General features: G+C 38.7%; 1 protein-coding gene across 4 annotated transcripts in view; it reads right to left on the reverse strand.

Moving 5' to 3' along the window:
- The window catches only part of ANKRD12 (ankyrin repeat domain 12), a 59,216-nt gene extending 32,752 nt beyond the window's left edge, over positions 1–26,464 (reverse strand). Inside the window, exons 1-3 of one of the 4 annotated variants that reach the window (XM_030265980.4) lie at positions 25,665–25,972; positions 6,444–6,581; positions 12–159 (exon numbers count right to left, since the gene is read on the reverse strand). In XM_030265980.4, the coding sequence (XP_030121840.2) occupies positions 12–159; positions 6,444–6,530 (235 nt within the window). In that variant the 5' untranslated portion in view covers positions 6,531–6,581; positions 25,665–25,972. Of the gene's footprint in view, positions 1–11; positions 160–6,443; positions 6,582–25,664 lie in introns of those variants that run through there. The other 3 variants (XM_041714694.2, XM_072924493.1, XM_030265981.4) reach the window with 3 other exon arrangements.
- Positions 26,465–26,931: the final 467 nt, after the last annotated feature.

Consider the following 26,931-nt stretch of genomic DNA (forward strand, 5'->3'; position numbering starts at 1 on the left):
AAAGGTTCTACCTGTGTCTGAATTGCGATCTTCATTTCTGGATGGACTAATAGTAAAAGGAAGTTTACGTTTCATGGAAGACTTTTCTTTCATCTCCTTCCCCACATCACTCCTATCCACTTTTGGAGTTTTGCTGTAGGATGCAATCTTGTCCTTGCTCTAATATAAATAAAAAGTATACTAAGTAATTTTTGCATAAAGTAGGATAGTCTTATAATGTATACAAACTGAAAAGACTGATATGTGAGAATGCACGTGCTTGTATATAAGTACGTGTATTACAAAATCTTGTCAGTAAACCAAATAATCAATTGTCATTTCTTTTTTAAATAACTAACTTCTATGTTATTTCTACTTTCAGATACATCACTGTAGAAATGCTGTTCACTATTAGAAGCTTACTTAATTAGCAAAGGAACAACATAAACTGAACAAGAATTTGCCAAGTCTTGATGACCACCCCAATTTCCTTTCCTGACCATAACAATCCCATTAAAGGCCCACACTGCAATTCAGACTGTGAATTGTAAACCCCCAAAAGCCCCTCTAATTACCCTCCCCTGCTTCCACTCACACCTGTAACCCATCAATACAGAATTCCCTTTCTATTTCAACAATAACAGTGTAATGTTTCATTTGAGAAAAATCTATGAAGAAATGTTTTAAACTGATACCAAATTTAGAAGAAAAAAGGTACAAGCTACTTGGATTCTTGAGTTGCATAAATCTAGAGATTTTGGCTTATAACCCATATTTCAAATAAACAGAGAAAAATCTAAACAGGCTCACAATTAACTTATACTTGATTACTTCACTAATATAGGAGGAAAGAATGCAAAAGATACCAGGTTACTGTAAAGGCTGCTTGACAGAACCCTCTGAAAACCCATCATCTTAGCTACCAATAGAGTTGCAATGCAGAGACATGTTTTCTGTACAATACATGCTACAGAAACAATTCTTCTCTCTATCAGCTTCACAATTCATGATCAGATGAAGTTACTAATAGATTAACTTCCTAAAGGCAGAAGAACATACACTGCTTTGCCAAACACCGAAAACCAAAATGCTGGTCCTTGGTAATTCTGAAGATATATTCAGTTAGAGGAAAGCTAAAAAATAACTTAAAGTAGAGATACAGTTCTCAAAGGCACCTTTTTTAATTTTTTTCCAAAAAAACCAAACACAGATAGGAAGATATCATCTGACATGCTGAGTTTAAAATGTTGCCATCAATTAGGTAGAAGTGATTAGAAAAAGAACCTGTAAAAAAACCCTACAACCTTCAGAAGACAAATATCTGTACAAGGGAAATTACAAAGAAGGCATTAGTCTGTATCAACAGAATTCCTGAGTAAAGTTTGCTGCCCTCAGAGAACACCTATCTTCTTAATTCTAAGTTTAGAAACCCAAAAAACAAAAAACCAAAAAAACCCACAAAAAAAAAAAAAGGCAGAATAAAACCCACACACCAAAACCAAAGCCAACTCTCCTTCAAAACCCCAAACAAAACAACACCCTCCTCCTTTTATTTTTTTTACATGCTAGAACAAAAAAATCTAAAAACCCAAACCCCCTAAGACTCCCCTGGGCCCTTGGAACATACAATGCCTGTGACATTAGTTATGAAAGAAGTTAATCCATCTAACGCAAGTCATCATTTCCAAATGCATCTCGAAGTTGGCAAGAGCAGATCCAAACTCCATTAAGCCTCTCCCCATCTTTTCCACCACACACACAAATCTCCCACTTGAGCCCAACCTCATCAAGAGATTTCTCATCCCTTGTTTCAAACAAGCCAATTATTTCTGCTATGTATGTGAATTTCCCACAAACTGATGGAAGTGGCATCAAATTTTTTTTTTTTTTGCTAGAATATTATTTTATGTTAGGTACTATGAAATAGAAGGGATGAACTAAAAAACTAAAAATAATTTAGAATTCCTAAGCAGAAAACATTGGTTTCAGCTTGTTCAGTAGAAAAAAAACCCACAACTTTTTGCAGTTGGTAATCTTTAAAAATAATTCCTTTTTTTGGGGCAATCCTCAGTAAAATACATTAGTAGGTGCTCACAAAGAGTCACAAGCTGCTTAAGTAATTTGATAGCTTTACATTTATTCTTAAATTGCCTTATGTATTATGTTAAATATGACTGATGCAGTAGTGTTTGAATAATGACTGAAAATTAATTTTGTGATAATCTAATTAGGAGGAGAGACATTTCAAAATGCATCCTTTCAGATAAATAGAACACATAGAAAATTTAAAAACAAGGCTATGCATAGAATACACAGAAACTGAAGAAAAAGAGACTATTTTGTTCCTTAGCTACCGTGGAAATAAGTGTTCAGCATTCAGTAGTGGACTTTCCAATCCAAAAGATGCAATAAACAGGGTGTTTGAGAAGTCTGTACAAAGTTGATCCTATTTATTACTTTTGGTGACAATGCTGAAATAGTGATACAATCAGATATGCAGACATCATCACAACTGAAAGAGAGGAAGAAGCAAAGAGCCCTGGCAAGGCAAATGTAAAATGACTGGCTGATTTGAAAAACAGTTTTACTACAAAACAAAATAGGAAAAGCCAGGATAAAACCAAGGTCCTACAAACTGATAGAAATAATTAACTGTACTGCTCTGTTAGAAGATAGAAAACTCTTAATGGCATCCTGGATTCAACTTCAAGTAAATGAAGTAGAGGAAGCAGAAGTAGGAAGAGGAAGTGGAAACCCTGCAGGTTAGACCAGGATTTCCATTTTCAAGAGCGAGCATTCACTGTTCCAATTGTTCCTGGTCACTGCAACAGCATGGACATCTCTTTCTCAGAGTCCAAGACAAGGTTCAAAACTCAGCATCAAGAGATCTGTTGCATTACTTTAATGTGACCCATATAAGCAACCTAAAATGAAGTTCACATTTTTTATAAAATAACCTGTAAATCCCGTGAACTTTCTAAAGAGGTCAATTAATCTCTGCTAATCAGATAAAACACTGAAGACATGTTGATGTTCAGAAACCTAAACTACTGCTGCAAAGTGAAAATGTTACATACTTTCCATGGCCACTACAGCTAGAGAACATTTAATGGCTTTAGACTGCAACAGGAGACTACCAAAGGTTATTTATCCTTCTACTAAGTATCTAACTCTATGCCAGTCAGCATAATTAAGTATCAGAATAAACTGCCCAAGGAGATGGGAATTTCCATCAGGCAAGCCTTTAAAGAAAAGGTCTGGCAAACATCTGTCAGGAACTGAGGACAGCTTATTCTACTCTGGGGCAAATGGATGAACTGGATCTGCATGTCTCAACGTTTAGTGCATGCCTCATTGGAGGATGTAGTAACAAGGAAGAATTTTCTCATTTTCAACAAAACCATACAAGTGCGCTATGATGAGGAACACATTTTTAATCTGTTCCACAAGAACTGTCTCAAAAGGCTAACAAACAGCAGTCTGGACAATTTCTTGATATCCCATTCCAGCTCTATTGTCTGGTATTGCTACAATCAATGACAAGGCACAAAAGGAGACAACAGAGAGCCATATAATCTAGCAGATGTACTAAGCTCTGGGAGAACAAGCATTCTTTTTCTGCCTATCAAAGATAATTACATACTGAAGCATATTCTGTATGGTACTAAATGGTTTTGGGCACTATTGTTGGAGTCTTCCAAGGAGAGAATTAATTCTTACAAACTCCAAATGCGCTTCTCCTTCGGATGAGATATCCATAGTTTACTTCCTGAGTTTGGCCATGTAAGTATAAATTTGGATAAATTAAAATTTCATCATGTTCCTATGTTAACAAAGTGTCTCATGCAAATATTAGATAGTCTAGCTGCCGTATACACTTGTACTATTTTTTAATGCTTGCCAGATGAGCAAGTGAAATAAAAAAGTACATATACCCTAATGCATACATTATATAAACTCAGCCTATTAACAGCAATGTTATTTCTAATGGGTTGTTGAGTTCTCAGAAAACCTGAACACATAGTTGATTCACATAGCTATTCACTGGTTGTTAGGGCTGCATAATAAGCATTAATTTCTGGATAAATATGAAAGATTATATCTAATAATAAGAACAGTAACTTCACTATATTTCTCTGTCAACAGCTAATAGTGCACAATTAGAACCAGCTAAACAGTGTAAAAACTATGAAATGGAAGTAAAACCCTGCAAGTGTTTTTTCTTTTATCCTATGCTAACCATTGGAATAGTCTTATGCCATTTAGATCATTATGGTTTTTATTTTGTGAAGAATGAGGATTTTTTAATGGAGTGGTATCCCTCAGCATTACTGTTCACTTGTAAGAGGCATTGTTTTTATGAACGTTATTCCACACTAGGCCTTAGCACTCCCTAACATTAATTACATTAGCTAATGACTCCCTAACATTTTTAATACTTCTAATGATTTAAGAACTGTAACTTTTCAATTCATGGTCACACATGTTTATGCACTGAGAAAAATCCTTATTTGCTTTATAGATATTTCCACTACCTTTTGAAGTTACTTCATTAAAATTATCACTATTTGATTTGGCCTGGTCAATCTTTACTTCAGAGCTCTATGTTCATGTATGTAGTACAGATTTACCTTGATGACTTTGTGTTGTTGAAACTCACACTTTGCTCTTAGCCTATTGCCTGCCAGATTTCGAATAATTTTCTTGGCTGAATCTCAATTATGACATTTTGGCAATATTTTCTCTGTCTTCCCTAATCCACTTGAAGAGTGCAGATTAGTCAAAAGCCAGTTGAACACTTTGACAATTGTCCATTAGAGAACAGGTACGTGACAGTTTAACTGACTATTTAACATAATCATGTATTCAGTTCTCAAAAATACAACAACTCTGTTTATTATGCTAAAAACCTGAATACAGGAATATTAACTGAAACACTTATACTCTCCATTAATAATATTAATTCTCCATTTTTATTTATGATCTTATATTACACATTGTTTTGTATCATGCAATTCCAAACCAAACCCTACATTATTCTAATCTCAAGCTGTCCATTGTACCAGGGTGGACAGTGAGCAACATTGGATAGAACAGTGCAAGCAGTTTATCAGCTTACTTTTTGGTATCAACTTAATCAGTCCATCACTGGGATTCCATATTCACAGCCTTTGTCGAACTTCCATTCCCTACTCTTTCCCTAAATTACTGAATGACACTTCAATTAACTTGACCATATCCAAACAAAGACCATAATAAATAGAAAAAAAAAAAAAGAAATTTCAACATTATTTTGTCCCTTTACTAGTAATCTGATTTCCTTTCCCCATTTTTTTCTGTTATCTTCCTCCTCTTATCTAAGTAGTTCATCAGAATGAGGAGAAAGAATTACCTTTGCCTCACTTTAGCAGGACCAATGAAACAAACTAGAAAGAGACTAAAAGGTCTAAAGGTTTCTATGAATGTTTTTGGAAGATAAAAAGTTACAAGTAGATGCTGAATCTTCTAATCTTTACCTGTTTTTTAACCTTCTCCTGTCTTATATCTATTCATCATCAAATGGTCTTGCAGAGAATACAGATTTCAACACAAGAGAAAGTATTACCACACACACACACAAAATCCTTTTCTAGAGAAGACAGTTTTATAGATTGCTGGGAAACAAACAGACTCTCTCTCTTTAGGGCCATATACATGTCACTCGTCATTCTCAATGCAGAGGATTACTCCAGCTTCTGTTACTCATTAGTAGCACAGATAAACACCTGGTCTATTGTACAAATGTACTAGGCAGACAAACTAGAGAACTGGGTGATTGGAAACTTGCCTCCAGAACTCTCAAAATCATGAGATACTTCATATTTACAAACAACAAACCACCCTTCAGCATGACTGAACTTCCCATATTCCTTCATTCTCCAATACTCAAAAATGGACTGTACAATTTTTAGATGAGACTCCCTGGTACAGAGGCTATGCTACTCTAAAGCTCTGTGCAGCATTTGGCTTTTAAGTCCTCCCTCAAGGAGGGAATAAGCCCCTCTGTTACAAAGGAATATTGGAAACCGGTGTTTATCTTTGGTCTGTGCTCCGTCACAGGCCTTCACACCTGTTTTGTGTGTTTGTTACAGAGAGTAATACACAGTAAAATAAAATACTGATTGTTGTTCTTATGAGTATATGAAGACTTCAAATTAGCTAAGATATGGACAGTATATACTAACTTGTATCATATAAAACCAAAACATCCAGCTCCTTTTAAATTAACTTGCACATTACAATAAAAGGTGAATTATGTCTCACAGTTTAACTTACAGTTAAATAAATGTAAAAATGTATAACTGTTTTCAACACTGAAGGTATCAGAACACAGATTCATAATTATTTCTTCCAATTACAGCAACAAAAATCATGAAACATACTTCATTTTACTGAAATTAAATGGGGATTAATATAAATTTTACCTTTCTTGCTGTTGTTTTTTCTACCATGGTGCTATTGCTGTCAGAATTTTCAACTTGAACTGTTTTTGTAGACCCAAATTTGGGCATTTTATAGCTGTTTAGCTAGTTGTATCTTGTATCAGTGGGTTCATCCTGTGTCTGAAAAACAAACAACCAACATTACATAAATATACACACTGCAGTGTCATTTCAGGACAAATGTTGCTGCAGATGGTAGCAGAGCTGAATAGTACCCCAAAAAAGATGAATAATAATGATACCTGGCTTCAAGCATCATCCTCACATGCAGCTCAAACCTTGGGGCAAAACCCCAACACAGCTGATGCTGGGGACGTTGTCATGAAAAAAGCACCAAGTCAGCTGTTAAACGACCTCATCCCTCTAGTTTTACCTTTCTGGGTATTTTAACAGGTTCATAGGTTCAATATCTCACTTTGTGTTAAACATCCTAAGGCTTAGAAAGATGATGAAGATTTCTAGCAACACTGGGGAGAGAAATAAAGCTTCCTATCCTGGTATATTCAAATTAGTATGGAAAAAAAAGTCAAGTTTTGTTATTTATGATCCTTTCTGGACCAAGAGATGCCTGTTAGAAGAAAAATCTTCTAAAGCTTAAACCTGGAACTAGAAACCTTGATTTCCATTGTCTATCAAATCAATTACATAAGCCACTTCTAGAGACAGATATATATCTATACAAAGCTCCAAGAGCTGTGTAGTGTTTCATCTCCATGGTACACCAAACAAGTGTCACTACAGATTCACATGACAGAAGAGGCCCAACTTGCCTCTTCCACAGCAGGAAGAGCCACCGTATTTGTAAGAATGGCTGAGAGGAAAGGTCACATAAAATGTAAAACTGCGTTTGACAGCACTTTAGAGCTGGTGACCTTTTATGGGTCTTTTTGAGTTGATGTATTTTGTTACAAGTATTTACATGATCACAATCTTACTTAGTTGTCGTAATTTTATGCCTGATCAAGTCATCATTTCAGGTGCAACACTTCTATTTGTTGCTTTACCACCAAGACTTTGGGATCATCACATAGTGAATTTCTGCTGTTTTAGGACCATGGCAACTATTTTGGTTTGACACAGTTAACTGACAACAAATCCAGTGCAGGTGACTTTGGGAAAACTATTTTGCACACTACACCTGACATACGAGACATTGATATTCAAAGAAATTTCTAACATCCTGCCCACACATCAATCCCCCACAAAACTTAAACCAGGGAAAATTAGAATATTTGTCTAAGATTAATACTGTTGTATACCACAATGTAACACACTACTTTGTTAATCTTCCAGAATAGGAGGGGAAGAAAAGTTCAAAAAGCTAAATTCCTGAGACAGAGAACAAGGAAGTGTTGCACTAAGGTCTGCTGTTTTCCTCTACACCTGAGAAGGTTTTTTTGTTTTGTTGGGGTTTTTTTAACACTAACCACAAGCTTATGAAAAACAAGAAGAGATTGATTAGAAATAATTTCACATTCTATAACCAGAATCTTGTCTCCACTACGATACATGATACAATATTGTGAAACTCATACTGTTCTGCTCTTACCTAAGACACAAGAAACACTAGCATATTCCCTTAATTTATGGAGCGTTAACAGGATTTATGCAGCCTTACTGATACAGAGAGCAATTGCTCAATTTTAATGAATATTAAAGGACATGGTTATAAGCCTTTTGTTTTTAATCACTTTTGATAACAGCTGCAGGAATAAAAAATGGTTATCAGTTCAAAGAAGAGAAAGAAACACTACACTGAGTTTCCTGTAATTTACAAAAATTTTCCTTAATCCTAAAAGAAGCAACAAGTTACTATCTTCACAGAATACTACTGTGCTGATTACACCAAACATAGCGTATTACCATAGTAGCAAATATCTGTTCCCATGGATCTAAAAAGTGACAAGTCATAAATCTGCTTTTGCTCATTTAGCCTCTCAAATCCTCTCTCTAAATGTAATTTGTAAAAATTCCTATTTATATATATCATGATTTCAACTACTTTTAAAAAATCAATGGGTCAAAGTTTTCTTTATTATTTTAATCAGAATATTTCTCATTGCATATGTTGCTGTTTTCTTTCCTTCCTTTTTTACTGCTACCTGGCTCCCTGAAACTATCTCCATTCCTGCTTTGCTTCTATTCCTTTCCTGGTTTCATATTCCATTGACTCGTGTATGACAGCAAGAAGCCAAACTTAATGAGCTTAGTAAAATTGATTAGCCTAGGCTTGACTCTCTTGGTCTCATTTGCCTCACCAGTAGGAGTTGCCCTTCACAAAAGGCCTCCCTGCATGTCTTACCTGGACAGTAAAAGTTTATTTTTTAAAGTGATAGAACAAAAAAAACCCAGCCTCAAGTATTGTATAGGGGCAAGAGGATTATGCACACACCTTCCAAATAGATTTCAATTAAAGGTATTTTTAATAATACATTTAGCTTAATATGCAAATAGAAGTAAATGAAAACAGAAAGCATAGGATGATTCAGTTTTCTTTACCAAATGATCAACAGGCAGAAGCAGATGTGCAGGAAGCTCCACCTGAACATGAGAAGAACTTTACTGTGCAGGTGACAGAGCACTGGGACAGATAACCCAGAGAGGCCAGGGAGTCTCCCTCACTGGAGGTATTCAAAAACTCTCTGGACACAATCCTGTGCCATGTGCTCTGGGATGGCTCACTGTGGTCCCTTCCAACCTGACCCATTGATTCTGTGATCAAAAGTAAAAGTGAATTCATTAAATTCTTGACCCAAGTCAAACATGTTTTGGAAAAAAACCTGCTTTGGAAGTTCACTAAAACTGAGTGTCACATACTGGATTATCAAAGCAGAACCACCACACTGTAAGACTAACAAACAGCATTATTTTCATAAAGTGTTTCAAGTACCAGATTGCTGTTGCACAATGACTGTGTAAAATTTAAAACAGACGTAAATGCATCACGTATTTGAGAAAAAGTACTTTTCATAAAAGGTAGATATTTAAAAAATCATTACAACATCACTATGGTGGCCAGAAATTTGGCAAACTATTCAGTTGGTGATTACATAGTGTATAATAATAAAATTTTCTGTGGAAGAAGTAATTTCACTGACATTTCAACTTTTATTTCCATTTGTCTGGAGTTCAATGCCATTTCAACTCAAGTTCTAAACACGAATGCTTGCATTAATAGTGAAAATGTAGAACATTAACAGGGTCTTCCAGGGAAACCTAGATCTGTCTGCTTTGAGTTTTCCTCACAGCCATTTCTTAATGCAATTACTGGTTTATTAGACAATCTTGATGGCACATTTTGAATCACACTAAATTAAAAGTTAAAGTCTTTACATTCAAATTATTCTCCTTTGTCACAACAAGCAGTGTCCTCGCTTTTCATCTGACACACAGGCACAGCTGTGCTTTCTCTTAAATAAACTGATTTCAAGCTTTTCAATAAAACAGAATTTGCTTCCCACTAAAGAAACTTCTGTGTATGTAACAAAATCAGATATTCTTATTTTATGTTTGGATATCTTTCCTACACATTCATTACCAATCATGAGTCATACTACTGGAAATACTGTTGAACTCTTCTCTCAATCATTTTTCAACTAAAGAACTAAAAATTCTATTTTCTCCTTGAAGTAACAAAGGTAAGCATTTAGACAGATCTATGGGCAGTGACATAAAACACAAGGATTATTTAATATAAAAAGCCCTGGGCAGAAAAAAAAATTTAAAACAAACAAAAAAATCCCATCAACCACCAGAATTTCAGATATAATTAGCTACGGAAAACTAGTGATATAATAAATCTCTAATGCCAACAAGTTACTGTATTAATTTTTATACACTTACATCTAGTACTTATGAAAAAGCTTGTCTTTACCTATGTACAAAAAAAAAGGGAATTCAAGCAGTACTACAACGGTACTACTGCCACTGTCATTCACTCCTTTACATCTTTCAGTCTGTTCTTCTGAAAAATTAAGGGCCATGTGTTTGTGTTAGATGCATATGTATGATTCACTAATGACTTCCAAGCCTGTAGATTGATTTTCTTTTAATTTGACAGCAGCAGAAATTTTCAAATCTATTAAGCACTCACAAATTTCATGGGAAAGGTGACCAGTGGATAAAAAGAATTAAAAAAAAAAAAATCCATCACTGTTTTTCACATGGGAAGGCTTCAATATGGGTTTCATTACATACTGCCTGTAAGAAAACTGCAGATTGAGATGGCCTTTACAAACCACTGCCCTTTTTTATCTAAGTTATGGGGGGAAGTTTCAATTGAGACCTGCACATTACCAGAGTCAACAAGACACAAATTGCTAAGAAATTAAGCATTGTTAGTTCTGGTGCTCACTGAAGTACTTGTTTCCTTTCTGGTTCAGAGTGTCTTCCCTTTAACATCTGCAGGACAATGTTACAGGATATTTTGGGAAGGTTTTGTTTGGTAGCCCTGTTGTACACCTGATCTTGAAGGTTAGCTGCCTGCTAGTACTACATCAAAGCAAGGGGGCACAGCATTAACTTTCTATGAGAATACCAGTAATTGATGAGTTAATTTTCAAGAAACTGCATATACCCTCCTGCTCTAGAAAGCATCTGCATGTGAAAAGCAGGCATCTAGAGCAAGGCAATCTTCTCCACTACCTCTGCTTTCCTGTATTTCTTGTATCTTACCTCATCTGCAGGGAAGAAGAAAACCAAATCAACCAAACAAAAAAAAAAAAAAAAAAAAAAAAAAACAAAAAAACCCAACCAACCAAACAAAAAAAAAAACCACAAAAAAAAAAACCCAAAAAAACCCCCACCAAAATAAATCCCTCTCTGTCAACAAGGATTTACTCCAGACTGGGAAACAGTGAATCAACTCTACCAAATTTCTTTATTATTTTAATATAGACTGGGAAACGGTGAATCAACTCTACTAAATTTCTGCTATAAATAGTTGACAGGAATGCTTTAGAATGTTATAACAAAATCAAACTACTGAAAATGACAACTATGGCTACATATAAATTATCAAGAAGTGAAGAATTATCAAGAGCAGATCTGTAGAGTGGAACACCTGGTAACAAAAATCCAAATTTACACTAGTCACATTCAGCAGATTTGCTCTGGACTACTTCTAGTGCAGTTCCATGTACTAAATGCACATTAAAGTTTGGAGCACATTCAACAAATTCCTAAACATGTCCCAGCTTAAACTAGGAGGAATCAAGCTCTGAAAACATTACACATAGCAAACTAAACTACAGTGAGTAGAGAGGATAGTCACTGATTTAAACTAAGACTGACCTGATTTTCTCTCAACAATCTCCTCCTTCCCAGCCCTAGAAATTTGTCCCTTCCAAGTTTATTTTGAAATGACTGGTATGATCTAGATCTCAAAGCTATTAAGAGTGTACCAAAGGAAAAATACAGTTAGTGGGTGAGTACAAGAGAGATGGCTAAGAACAGCTGAACTGAGGGAAAGGCAGGCAAAAACCAACATTACATATTCTTCTCAGAGAAAGCCAGCTGGCCAACCCGTATGCACACACTGGCTAATTAAGAAGTATGTAGGTAGTTCATGCCTAGCCATACCAAATGTTATCTGCATTCTGGTGGGAGTGTGTCAAAGACAGATGAGGTTAACACCCTGGGAGAAAGGGAATGGGTATAGTACAAAGGACCAAAAAGATAGAGAAAACTGGTATTTTCAAATCCTGTAAGAAGCAGAGTTTTAGCAAAAAGATGTTCATTTAACTAAGTTTAACACTCTGTGTTCTTTTTTCTTCTTAACAGGAAAGTGCAAACGACTTCAGTATTTTATTTCACAACAAAAGCATCCTTCAGCAAACAGCTCAGAGAAGTGATTTCTTTCCAAAACAGAGGTTAACTAATTATTAATGCTAAGTCAAATGTATTATGGGAGATCTAACAGCACTGCCAGCTTCTTCTTATGGAACTCAGTCCTTCTACATACAGTTACTCAACCAGAGTCAACTGCTACACAATGAAATTACTCCTGGTAAATTAACATGTAATCAGATCAGCATCTACCTTTTCACCTACAGAGTCCAGTAAGAAAAAAGGGTTTAAGACAGAACATGAGATTATTCAGGATACTTCCCTTAGAAGCAAGGGATGTGCTAAGATGCACAAGACCAGCAATATGGTACTGTGAGGAAAGAGACCATTCAGGCCACAACACACATTAAGAGGGCAGTGAAGTCCAGTAGCACAGGACCAGGTTTTTCTGGGGCACAATTTAAATACCATGTCTAAAAAAAGAACCTCTGTCTGTATTTTAACCTGGTATCTCCCACACAGAAATATGTCTAAAGCTTCAGATTAGCCAATGACAGAATGCGACTGTGACAAGGATGCAGTGGAGAGAAAGACTTGAGAGGGCAATGCTGAGAAGGGATTGTCTCTGGGAGGAAAGCACAGGGGATTCCATGATCAACACACAAATATTTTTTCCTCAGAATACTTTTTTTTCTGTGTTACAGAACACAAACCAGAAGCCTTTAATCTTGTCATTCCTATGCCTTATAAAAAAGCATGAGCGTTCCATATCCTTTTTGTTTAAATTGAGAATGACCAGCTTATCCCTGTGGTCCATTTTCCACTACCTCCTTGGACAGACATACTTGCAATGAAGTCTCAAACATGGCTGATGTCTCATGAAAATGTCAAAATGATGGTAAAGAATGGGAAACTGCTGAGAGCAAGCACTTAAAAATCTCATCAGAACATTATACAAAACAGTGTTCCGAAAGGTCAAAATTTCAGGGACTGCAGCCAGAAAAATATTTGTACCAAGGTCTTAATTAAAGAAAACTATATCAACACAGCTACTCTATAATCATTAGAGCAGTTTACTTGATCTACAATGAAGACACGAAAAAGGTAATTAAAGGCTTTATTTGAGCAGCAATAGCTTAAGGTTCTTGTGTTACATGGATCCCTCCAAAAAAGACTACCTCTCAGTCATTTAGCAACTAAGGGTGCTGCTGTAGTCCAGCACAGATTACTGCTAAGTAGGATTAGGGAACATTTTAACTCCCTGGGTGCTAAAGTCAAAGTTGAATAGGTAAAAAATCTAGACAGTAAAACATTTTTCCTAAAAAGCTGATAATACATTAGATATATGCAGCTATAATGGACTAAATATACACTGCAATACATCCCTACTGGCAAGCCTGCCTCCTGCTGCAGGTTAGAACCATATTATTCTTTACAAACTCAAAGGAAAACATTCTGCATAAGAAAAGATTAAATAAAAGGCTATTTGTGTACACTGTACTATTTGAGATTGTATTTTTACCATCACCACTTCCTGTATGTGGTACACACTATAATACCTTCAAATACAATGAACAGAACATTTTACCAGGCTCTTTTGCTCTGCGCTCCATGGTGTCTCATTGTACTCACAATTCAGTTCTCTGGCAGTAGCCAGCAAATAAATTACTAACTACTACTGGCTTTAGGTAGCACACCAATTTAGTATTGTAGAGAGAACACTGTCTGAATGATACATGCAGTGGCTTTTGCAGATGAAAGGTGACAAGAACATTTTTATTTGGAAAATATTCACAAGGTCTTTTCACACAGTTGCGACGGTTCAGTGCATGCACATTCCGGGTTATGATGAAAGAACTAAGCTCCAACACAGTCTCAAACTAATGCGCCTAAGGCAACAGTCTGTTGCTGTATTAAGTGCAAATGTAGTACCCAGCATGGACATGAGTCACAAATTTGGCAGATTTTACAACATTTGATGATAAAAATATGACAAAACATTCTTGGTTCAGAAGTGAGAAATTCTTTTATATTACATTTTTTCTTCAAGATTTGCACAATACTTGACACAACTTTGTGGCTAGAACATGCAATGCTGGGATTAGTTCTACTCTTTTGCTATACCTATTGTGCAATCTTAGAAACAGCGCCTTACCTCTTCCCTGCAACAGTTTGCCAAACCAGATTTTAGCAGATATATTAAAAATATTGAAGAAAACAAAGCATCAGCCTAATCAACATACATTTCAAAAATATGTGCCATGAGCTAAGTTGTATATATATATATATATATATTTTGGAGACTCCTCAGATACTCGCTAACAGACAGAACAGATTCATTGTCCTATCAAAGAGCATTCCTACATTTTAATTTGAAATGTTGAGATACTGAGATTCAAACCTACGAATTGTACAAATCTTTCTGCAATAAGCAAAATAAAGTACTTATTTGAACTCCATTTTATGAAGGTGTCCTTTGTAAAATAAAATGTAACAGTAAAACAGGCATGGGCAGTGACTACTCACAATCTCCAGAACAGCTTTTAATACACTCTGAAGTACTTACTCATCGCATGCCAGACTACACTATACAAGGATAGGATGAAGTCCCTAAAAAACAGCCAACATCCAGGCAGCAAGAAAGATTTTCCAATACTTCAGCTGGAACTCGCCACTACTTCCTACCAAAATAAGGAATGTATCTCATAGTCTAGGAATTTCTACTAGGAAGAGAAAAAGAAATGAGAGGACATACAACTCTATCCTATGCAGAAAACAAACAAAACCTTTGCAGCGGTTTTGTTGCACTTGGCCTATATAGTTTCTTGGAGTCCTACAGATAATCCCTATTTTAAGAGCCTGAGTTTACCTGTGCTTGGTTTCAAGTGTCAAGTTCCACAGATTTCACAACAGTCTTAAATCGATCTCTGTGGTAGTAGTAGCAGCTATACTTGTCAACTTCTTAATAACAAATATTCTCTAATAAAGAGCATGACTGAATCTATAGCTTTCTAATCAACCTTTAGTAAGATTTTTTTTCCTCTTTTATTTTAACTAAGGACATATTTATCAGAGAATACAAGAACATTGTACATAGAATTAAAGAATAGTTGAGGGGAAGAGACATGTAGAGGTCCATTTAAGTCTCTCAGTTATCTAGTCAGTCAGACATTTTCAACTTCAGTTGAACTTTACACAGACCAGCTGAGTTTGTTAGTTGAACAGGAAAACACAGTAAAAGAAGCATGGAAAGTACAAAATTTCCTAACTGTAGGCACCTATAAATCATATACTTCACAAGCAGCATACTGTGGAAGAAGGAAAAACTTTGGCCCAAGATTTAATTTACAAAATCCTATTCACTGATTGAAAACACCACACCCCAGTATGTCTTAGAGATGTGTTACATGGACTGACTTCAGACTTAAAGGTACTATGGGCTCATACATATGGCTCATTAGAGAGATCATGCTGCACTAACAGCATGATCTGAGCAAAAGATGACTCCTCTTTCACGCCACAGCTTGTCTTTAGGAATAACCCTGCACCTTCCCAAAGCTGTTCTTGCAACTACATAAAATTAAATATCAACCAAGTAAGGACTGAAACTTTCACTGGAGTAAATTGGGCATTTCCTGCTTCACAAATTCTCAACTAAAATTCCAAAATCTACCTATCAGAATGAAACCAACATGCTGACAACCTGGTGAAGTTCCAAGGAACCAATGATCATAAACAGCTGCAGGAAGTGGCTAAACCTGCTCCTAGAGAAAAATAATCTGTTTCTCACTTTTAACATGATTCCTGCTATTTCAGCTTGTCTTGATTTCTACGTTCTTAAAGGGAAGAAAACATCTACCATACCTTTAAAAAAAAACCCAAAACCAACATCCTAAATAAAAAGCAGCACCTATCCCAGACAACTCCAAAAAAATTACCATTCATAAATCAAAACAAGGAGCGTACCATCTCCCTTCACAAATATTAATTTCTTTTCACAATATTGCTGGAAGATGAAAATGCTTAATTTCCTTCGTTTTACAGATGGCAAATTAGGTTGACAGAAATAATGAAGGGAAGAAAAAATGAAATGAGGAGTTTGACCAATCTGCCACACTTGTAACATCAAAGACTTTATTTTTGAGATTATTTTGCATTAGATAGTAGTTAATACTTCGTTAGACCATAGCTACTACTGACTTAATTTTCAACTTCTGCAAGCAACCACTCTTTCTGCAGGTCAAACAGTCTCAAAGCAGATATCCCCATGTGAGGAAAACACTTAGCATGTGCTCATAAAAAGCCCGTAGCTCACACAAAATCCAAAACAGACTGAAAATAGGTAATTTTCAGGGTCCATGTTAATCTTCCTTCAACATGGGAACCTCTCTTCCTGTAACCTCCTAAGTTAGAGAACTTACTTCAGCTTCTGCCACAGGACACTTCCCAGAGCAGTAACCTAGACTGTAGAAATGCATTTAACCCCAGACATTCATACAGTTTATCATTTAAAGTGGAATATTATCCAAAACCCCATCAACTCATGATGCAATTCTGCTGTGTGCAGCGGGGCAAAAGAGCAATGCTGCTCTAAAACAAAGCAGGAGGTAAAGGTTAGCCACACAGCAAGAAGTAGAACACAGCAAGAAGTCATGCAAATATGGACAAGAAGCACTTGTTTCTCTTCTTTTGCAACACACTCCTCCCATTTCCTTCCTCTACTTTCTCTGAAGTTTCCAGTCTCAAACAGATTCTGAGATCCTCCCACTGCAGATGTCACTCCACTCATCAAAATTATGGGAGGGAAAAAAAAATCAAAGCAGTTTGTTGGTATCACACTTCTAAACTCATATGGAATTAATTACTGTTTATGTCTTCCCAAGACACTGCAAAAAACGCATTAAAACTAACATTTTGTCAAAATATCCTTGCAGGTGCTATGTCAACCAACTGAATATTGTTTGGCATGTAAGACCTAAAAATTACTAGCAGAGCATGACAGAGGAAAAGAAGAAGGATCCCAAATATCTATAAATGACCTTTAAAATTCTTCCACATGGATAAGTGAACAGGAAAGAGCTAAAAAAAAAAAAATTTAGTGTGACAGTCTTTAACATCTCCCAGGAGTATTGAAGACCAAGTGTCTAAAAAGGTCATTTTCAAAGGATAGGACACTCTCAAATAATTATTTAGATTCATGGATCCTAAACCTGTGTAAACCCATTTGTATCAAGACCAATCCAAAAGAAGACACCAAGAAACCTCCAACAAAGCCCTGTAAGGTGTTGAGAAAAAGTAGAAAGCAAAATAAAGAAGGAAGAGATGAATCCTTTTCCCAGATGACTCTTGTACAGCTCCCTTCTAGGATGTTGAATTCCTTCCTTACTTAAAAAACAGAAAAAAAAGAAAAAAAAAAAAGCCTTAGGAATTAATCTGTTTACATAATGTTATTTAGGGTGGAAAAAAAAATGCTGACAAACACAGCCTGAACAGACAGGACAGCACAACCCTGAAAACATGTGAGCAGGGAAGACGGTGCTTTGCAGGGATCCCTAAAAAACATTTTATATAAACAGAGAGTTGAAAAAGAAAAGCACTGATGAGAAGGTACCTGAATGAACAAGAAAAGAAAGTACGATCAAATATCATTATTTCTTTTTTAAATTTTTGGACAGAAATTGTTTCACAAGTCTGAAATCCTAAATATTAATTGTTTAGTAAAAGGAACACACAGGATCTTCACAATAATTAAAGGATTTCTCTTTACAATAAGTACTCTGATTTATAGAGAAATAGTACAGATGTCTATATATTCAGGACAAACTTTCAGAACAGCAGTTCTACCAGTTTAAGATTATAGAATTCTCCATTACTTCAGAGAAATTTTTGAAGGGCTGTGGAATTGCTTAGTAGTGAAGCATGTAGACTGAATATATATATTACAAATGAACTTGCAAAACTATAGTCAAGTAATTATTAACTCTCACAACAGGCTTGGAAAAAGGTGACTTTTTCTAGAAAAGCATAAAACAGTAGGACATTTGATATCACAATGGCATCCCAGGTTGCACAGGAATGGTAGGATCTTTACAAATAAGCCAGTATTATCTTGCAAAAAAAGGCAGACCATTCTATTACAACTATCCATTCAATCATATAATTTCGTCTCAGTAACCAACAAAAGTGCTGCATGAAAAGCAACATTTTATGAAAAAATTGATTTTAAACTGAACAGCTTGAAGTACAAAAGCTGGAAGCTTGTGAAACTTGCATAACACACACATGATTTTCATTAAAGAATGGTTAGGAATTATTTAAAAGCAGAAACTCCTCCCTGATTCTGAGAGACTTTTATTGAAGCCTCTCTTTATGCATATAGACACATATTCCCTACCACAAAATGGGAAGGATAAGATGTAAAAAATAAATTAATTTTAGGAATAGGGTTATCTCTGGTTATCTCCTGGCATTATCAACAAACAAACACTGCCTCTCCCAGAATGGTGACAAATATTCCTTTCAGAAGTCAGACATAAGCCCTCATTTCAGTGTGGCAGGAGTGGCTCCCACATAGTGACAAGGGGCATCATTCCTTCTGAACCACTTAGAATATTTCTACAGCATTCCTTCATGTGGGCCAGTAAGGAACTGAACTACTGTCAGAATTCAAGATCAATCAATCAGTCAGTATTGTATTATTCTCAAGTGCATTTCTCTATTCTCAGATTAAACCTTTGTCTTTTCATGGAGGATACTACCATTATTGCTCATACACAGGCTGGCTGCTCTGCAAGGAATCACTGGATAAAAACAAATAGAACAGCTTGAATAAAGAATTGGGTTTTTTCCTTAAATAATTCCAAAGTATCAAAAAAAAAAAAAAAGGACTAAGTTCCTTTGCAGATGTTCTCAATATTCAAATAATAATTTCCAAATAAATTCTCTTATTGCTAATTATACTTCAGCTACCTTTCGTATTTCTCCTTTGGCAACAGAAAATAAGATTGTTTCACTTTCAGTTTCTCACTCACCAGCTTACTCACAGTCAAGCACCGGAAGAGACTTTTTCCATTAAGTTATAGCACAAGTAATATACAGAAGACATAAATGGATTTGTCTTTCTTTAAAAAGAATTATCACAAACTGCATTTTTAACAGCCAAAAAGAAGTCTTACTTATGCAACCAGCTAATTAGTAATTTAATTTTTTTTTTAATTACTTAATTAAGAATCTGTATAGCAGAACTTGGTAGAATCTACCACAGCTTTACAAGACTACCACACACAGGCAGTACAAGAAGAATGCATGCTCTGACTATTAAAAATTAGTCAGGAAAAACACATTAACTACAACAGCTGAAAATTTACCAAGCCTTCAACCATAAGTTCAGCAAGGAATCTCTACAGAATAACTAAAATTAGAACATAATATTTTCCTTGCACGATTGATCCAAATTCCAGGTTGAACTGGTCATGACCATAAGCACACAGCTCTAGCTGAGCCTGTGGGGAGCCGGGGGGGAACTAGATGGCAGGGTTAGATGGGAGGTCAGAAAGGCCTTCTGGCCTCAGCTAGTCCATGACTCTGTCCCATGAATCAGAAATGCAGATGCTCTTTACCTCAGCAGCAGGATGGCTACAGGTTGCTCTCTCCACCTGCTGACACGTTCAGCACAGGACAAGGTTTGTGTCTTCTACATTCTCCAGAAACTCATGCTACATAGTTAGGACAACATTTATTCTAACAAACCCTCACACAGCTGGCCAGAAGAACCAGTGCATCTTCTGAGTATGGGTGTCATACTCCAATTGTATCAGGACAACAGTGTAGAATGCAAACATACTATTCCTACTGAGGGAAAGACCTAGGTGTCAAAATAAACATTTACATGGAAAAACCTCACCTCTCAGAATCAGACATAGATAAGTTTCCAGAGTGCCTGAAGGGATTGCCCTTTATTCTCAATAATCTCTCAAAATAAAGGAGATTCTTGATTCTACAAAGAGGAATTCTATTCCAGGGAAATAAAAGAACATGCTGGCCCAAGAACTCTTAGGAGCCAAAACCACTTATTGCAAAATCCATTAGTCCTCCCTTTTAATCTACAAGGCTATAAACTTGAATGTTCACAGGTGCTTCCTCTTGAGTCTTTTTTAGGATGAGCTATGGGTTCAAAGGAAACACCTGCACAGTTTAGCTTAACATGATACACTCTTTAAAGTACATGGAGAAGTGGAGTTGTAAGCGTCATGTTTGATATACAGATTATTACTTAAAGATGTTGCTAAATAAATATTTTTCTATTAAGAAAGACACAGAATCTACCAGAATAAAACTTAAAAGCCTGTTTATCAGCACTTTGACAAAGGTAAGATAAGCAAACCTACTGCCAAACAATTTTCAACTCCTTCCACAGGAATCTACTTTCCCTCTGGAAACCTACAGATCTCCAAGACAAGAGATTTCATAACTATGCCATATGTTATTACTAGAACCTCAGTAATTTCTATTTAAATCTTCATAAACTAACAATAATTTGTCAATCTAAAACCAAGAAAATTCTCAACTTATCTGCAGCACTGCCAGAAAGAACATGACTTAAAACACACACAAAAAAGGCCCTTCAGAGGCTAAGAACAGATGAAGACCCAACACCTACTCACAGCCCTTCAGTTATAGCAGGATTCAGGACAGGTAAAGTAGGTAGCTGGAGTGCTACTACTCATAAGAAGAATCTAAAGCAGTAGATGCAGGACAGAAAGCAATCTTGGCTTACTCATGGGTTCGCAAATGGATAACAGAGGTTTTTGTCCTGGCTAAATTGTGAAGATAGGCAACATATTCAACAGGCTTTATTGCCACCTCTTGGCCATCACCAAATCTCACAAAATATAACAACAAAATCATCTGTCAGCTCCTTTACAGACATAATCTTTCTTTTGGGGGAAAAGAGATAGCAAGGGAACAGATGGAGTGGAAACAGAAAAAGGAGAATACTTGTTTGCAGACAAGTATAACTATTTAGGGCTGTAAAACTACAGTGAGTACTGCAGTTGACTTTCATTGAAGTTTTATGGTGTCATCTGGAGAATCAAAGGGACTGGAAAGCAAAGAACCAGTTATTTTCAATAACTGGATTATTTTTTATTTGCTTAAAAAAGGTAAAACGGGTGTCAAGACACTTGTTTCTTCTTGAAGTCAAAAGATTGATAGATTAGCATCACCCACACATGAAAGACAGTAACACTAATGAAAGGCCCATTTTTCCTTCATTATTAAACCAGTAGTAAGAACCCAGATTAGTAGTTTGCTAAAGAGTACAGAGCACCACCGAAAGTTGGTTTCTCTCAGTTAGTTGCTTGTTACACAAAATATTGAAGGAAACAAACAAGAGGAAGACACTTCCACGAATCAGCTAAGAAAGTTATCTGGCCAAAAGAGCTAGAGAGCTTTGATAACCAGATACCTATTAAGCAGGAGTAATGCAAAAGGCTTGGAAAGAGAAGGGAAACCATAGGAAATGTCTTTACACATAAGCTCATTTCTGCCATCATCAAACAACAGAACTTTTTAAGATCTATCACAGAACACTTGGAAATGTGTAAGGGTTATTTGGGGTTTGTTGCACTGAATACATTCTGAAGCCCAGAGAGGAGGGCAAAAAGTGCTTTCTACCTCTGATTCTTTCCAGCTTCATGAAAGTAAGATACAAGGCAAGAAAAGACTTGTTCCAAAACTCTGTATCTCCAGCAAGCTACTCAAGGACAGAAAGCAGATGACCAGAGAAGAAAATATGTAAAGCTTTCCTCCTCAGAGTGCATTTTTAGTTTTTGCCTCTAATATAGCCCCTAATTCTGTCTCTAATGTTGTTAATGGCTTTTCTTAACATAAACCAGTGTGAAATCAGCCCTCTTGTGACATTATCACTACCTAGAGCACTCTTTGTAGAAGTCATGGACCTGAGGAGCATTTAATCATATGTTGCTTGCGAAAGACAAAAGCAGTTGCAGCAGACATAAGGATCCTTCATCAGATCCAGGGAAATAATCTAAAATAAACTAAGGCAAAGACATACTCTCAAGGGCTTCATGTCTCTACATGAATATTTAGTCTTTAAGCAAGGTGGCAATAAAGGTCCTGAAACTGCCCCCATAAGCTTACAGAAGAACTTTTAAGACTTTTCTATGTTCTGGAATAATAATGAACTGACAAAAAAACCCCTAAAGATGTTAGCAGAGCTCTGACTTCTGTTATTCTGTTAATAAAATCATTCAGTGTAATAACACAAAATGCAAGACTGAGTTTGTGCTAATATTTATTTCATACCATCTGTCACTAGAGTCTAAGTAGAGTCTAATGATGTAGTTAAAAAATAGTTTGATTTGGAGACTAAATGACCAATCAACATTTATAATACTCCATCTGCAAGAGAACACAGAAAAGAAGAAACACCTAACAGTAATGCCCAGCCCATCACTTTGTAAGGTAAGATTCAAAAAAATGTCAAAAGTAGGTTGTTCTGAGTTTGTATATTAACAGTGTGGTAGCAGGTTAATCATTACATATTTTGTGATCAATAGTTTTTTCCAGTTTTGAAGAGGACCAACTGCACAAATCTCTCAGGCAATTTCACAGGCCTAAGATGGTCTAAACATGGTAAATCAGTTCAACAAATACAATTTGTTTTCCTGCCTGTATGCCCAATACTGAGGAAGAAGTTCTAGCTCAGTCATTTCTAGGTGCCTATATTTCCACTAAAAAGGAGATTCAGGACCTTCTACCTAGTTAAGTTAAAGCTGCCACACTTATGGAGTTTCTAGCAATTTAAACAGGGTGCAAAGAAATTGTTTTTTTGAGAATGACTGGTGACCATTGATTTGTAAGCATAGATATTCAATTTTCAGTGTATGCTTTTATTCCTATGGTTAAGTGGTAACATAGCAGTACCTCCTGCAACTAATGCCAAGTAAACACAAACACAGAAGCTTCACACAAGCACTCATTTAGCCTGCTTATTAAAAGATCCTTTCCTCTAAGAAGTCACCAGTTGTGCAAGCCTGTTGGAAGAAACTGCACACAGACTTCAGTTTGTGGCACGGGGCTTGCTTTCTTACACAACATATGTCCCAAGCTTTAATGTCTGTAGTATTCTGAGTTCACAAACAATTTTGAATAATCCTCAGGGTGGGAGAAGAACACACAAAGAGATGGCAATAAAAAGGCAGAAATATTTATATTTGAAAGACTGAGCTGTCATCTTTGTGAAAGAACCAAAGGCTCTCTGATCAACCGCCCACACTCAGTGATTACTACAGAAAAGCCAGGAAATAGGAAAAGGGACTCACACACTGCACATTGAAAAACTGACTTTGCCACAAGAAAGCCATCATGGTCCTCTGGGCGCCAAGAAAAACATCCTTGACATTTTAGCCTGCAAAACGCATACAGAAAAGTAGAACTATTAAGGGGAAAGTGGAATGCAGAAAGGCACAGTCAGTCAATGGGCTCACCACTAGCTTCCCAGAGTAGTATTCTGCTGTACCTCAAACCCTACAATTTTTATTTTAACAGAGCATTTCTCAAGCTTGCACAGAAAGCTACTAAATCCACAGAGGGTGAGATTAAGGTCCCCAGCTGATCAAGTCACAAGGTCAGCAGGGAGTGTGAATTTCCACCTCAAAAATGAAGAAAAGCAAGATACACCCAACACCTGCACAAACCTCAAATAAAAAGAACAGTTGAAGTACCTTGGCATCTTCAGACAGTGCTGAAGATCTGTTGCTCTGGGGACTTTTACCAGTGAACTATAGCAAAGGATTACTGCAGAAGAAGTAAAAGAAAGTACAGGCTCCTTACAGCGAGACAGCACCTGCACAGCAGCCCACTATGTCCCTACCTACAGTAACCAAGACTTGAGGACAACCAAGCTACAATCAACTTGCATACTGAAAACACCCACACCCTTGCTGTTTGAAAATTAGAGAGAAGTGCCCCCAACCTCCAAATCATGGCTTGTCAATAATTTGTCAAAATGAATTATTTTAATAATAGTTAATAATTTCTTATAGACATGATGATCTCACCCTTTCCTAGTATTCCAAAATGAGACATTTTTTTCCTGGAACATAAGTACATTTGGACTGCTCCACATCTGTCCAATAGCTTTTTGCTCCTGTAATCATCACTCACTTTTCTCCATTAAAAATTTGTTTTATCCCATCAGCTACTTTGTAATTCAGAGGCATAATATTCCCTTTCTTCCATATCACATGGGCTGCAGAAGAAAGGCATGGAACACAGTGTCAGTGTCCAGGCAATTTCCACAGGAGCTTTACCTGATAATGCCAATATTAAATAATAGTACTGATATTGGAATGTGCTGCTCAGGGAGGTGGTGGAATCAATGCCTCTGGAGGTGTTTAAAGAAAGACAGGACACGGCACTTAGTGCCACAGTCTACTTGACGTTATAGTGTTTGGTCACAGGTTGGACTCAATGATCTCAGCGATCTTTTACAACCTAATTGAGTCTATGATTCTGCAAAATATTTATTTTATTTGGGAGTTTAAAGTAAAAAAAGAATCCTTTAATTTCTTATTGCATACACAGTCTTTAGGGAAAAAAAGAGCCAAAAAAAAACCCCAAAAAATCCTCTACCAAAACAAAAAAAAACAACCAAACAAGATTGAATATTATCGATGGTACCTCGAGAGTCTGACAGGCTCTAGAATGAAAAACTGAGCAACTGAGCCTGGCATTCTCTCATTCCTTGCCCTTCCTTTGTTGCCTGCTGTCACCTGTGCAGCGCGAGTTGCCGCGCTTCATCCACATCTGCGGCTGCCGGGCGCTGCCAGGGAAGGCAGGGAACGCGTTATCCGGCCGAGCTGCCAGGTAGCCTCGGCGGGCCCGGCACCGACAGACCAACTCCCGAGGCTGCAGGGAGCAGCCGAAATTCCCGACACGGAGGCGGGGCGCGTGTGTTATGTACGTGTGTGTCTGTGTGCTATGTGTGTGTACACTGCCATGCCGCGCTCGGCACCCGCGCCCCGCTCGCCCGTGCCGCCTCACTGCCTTCCCCGCACACTGCCGGCCCTGCCTCCCGCGGGAACCTCCCGCAGGCGGCGGGCCCCTCACGCCGGGCGGCGGGGCAGCGGCCAGGCTCGGCGGGCCAGGCGGTGACAGCGGCGGCCATGGCCCCCGCCGCGGCGCTGCCGGGCTGACAGCGCGGCCGGACGGAGCACGGCGGGAGACGCGGTGCCCGCTGCCCGGGGGGACACGGCGGCAGCGCTGACACCGCCGAGGCGGGCACCGGGTGGGCGCTCCCCGAGCTCAGGGACAAGGGGGCGGCACCCCGCGGGCACCGGGTGGGGCCGGGGGTCCCCGCCGCGCGCCGGGAAGGTGCGCTCCGGTCCTTACCTTCTCTCGGGAGCACGGCAGCGGGACGCGTCCTCCTCCTCCTGCTGCTGCTGTCTCTGTGGACGGCGCGGCCGCGGGGAATCGGGCAGGGCAGCGAGTGCCGCCCGCAGGGCTCAGGGGCTGAGGCTCAGCCGCGGCTCCAGGCACCAGGGATTGCGAACACCCTACCCGCCCTTCTTTCCTTCTTTCTTTCTTCTTTCCTTCCTTTCTTCCCTTCCTTCCTTCTCTCCCTCTCTCTCCCTTCTTCCCTCTCTCCCTCTCTCCCTCCCTCCTTTCCTCACACCCCGCGCCGCCGCTCGGCTCCCCCCCGCCCCCCTCCCAGCGGCGCTCCCATTGGCCGCGCGCCGCCCACGTGGGCCTCGCGCAGGGCACGGGACGCGGTCGAGCGGTGCCGCTGCCAACGACAGAGCGCTCGGGGCGGGGTGGGCAGCGCAGCGCCTCTCTCCATTCCCAGTGCCGGCCCCATCCCGAAGGAGACGGGCGCCCGCAGGGCGACGGGAAATAACGGGCTCGCGGGATGCCACTCACGGACGGGGCTGGGACGAGGACTAGGGCGCGAGCACTGCGCATGCGCGACGGGGGGGTTGCCGGGGGCAGCCGCGCATCCTCTTGGGCTGCGGTCGCTGGAACCTTCTGGAAATGGCGGCGGCGGCGGCCCTGGCTGGTCACGGGACGAGGTGGCGGACGAGAGCTTTTCCGGTCCCTGCCGCGGGACGGGAGCCGACCTACAGCCACCAGCGCGCCCCGCTTCGCCTCGCCCAGCGCTGCCGCTGCCGCCCCCTCCCCGGGGAGGGGTTTTTCCGGCGGTGATGGCGCAGTGAGTTTTAACTACCCGGCGCTGTGCGCGTGCGCGGCGGGCGCTGCCCATCCCGTTCCCTCCTACCTTCTATCCCACCGCCGGGCTGGTGGGTGCGGAGGGGCTGCGGCTAAAGGCTCCGCAGTTTTTGGGAGAAGCCCCCGGACGCAGGTGCGTGTGGCGCAGTGCCGGAAAGCCCGGGGTGGCCGTTCGCTTTCGCGAAAGGCTGCGGGATGCTGATCCCGCCGCGCCTGGGGTCAGGTCAGTGCTGCGTCCCCCCACCCCCCACTTAGGCACAATTCCCATCCGCCCGCCGCTGCAGGACAGGGCAATTTCTGGGTTTCCAAACTAGTTTTTTGGAGGTGCTCTGTTTGTACAAATGAGTCAGACGTCATATAAAGACATCTGAGGGGTTACGGAGTTGACTGACAATGTAGCCCTAGTAGCAGCCTTGGAAGGGGGGTCATTTAT

The sequence above is a fragment of the Taeniopygia guttata genome, chromosome 2, assembly GCF_048771995.1.
Source record: "Taeniopygia guttata chromosome 2, bTaeGut7.mat, whole genome shotgun sequence".
Lineage (NCBI taxonomy): Eukaryota > Metazoa > Chordata > Aves > Passeriformes > Estrildidae > Taeniopygia > Taeniopygia guttata.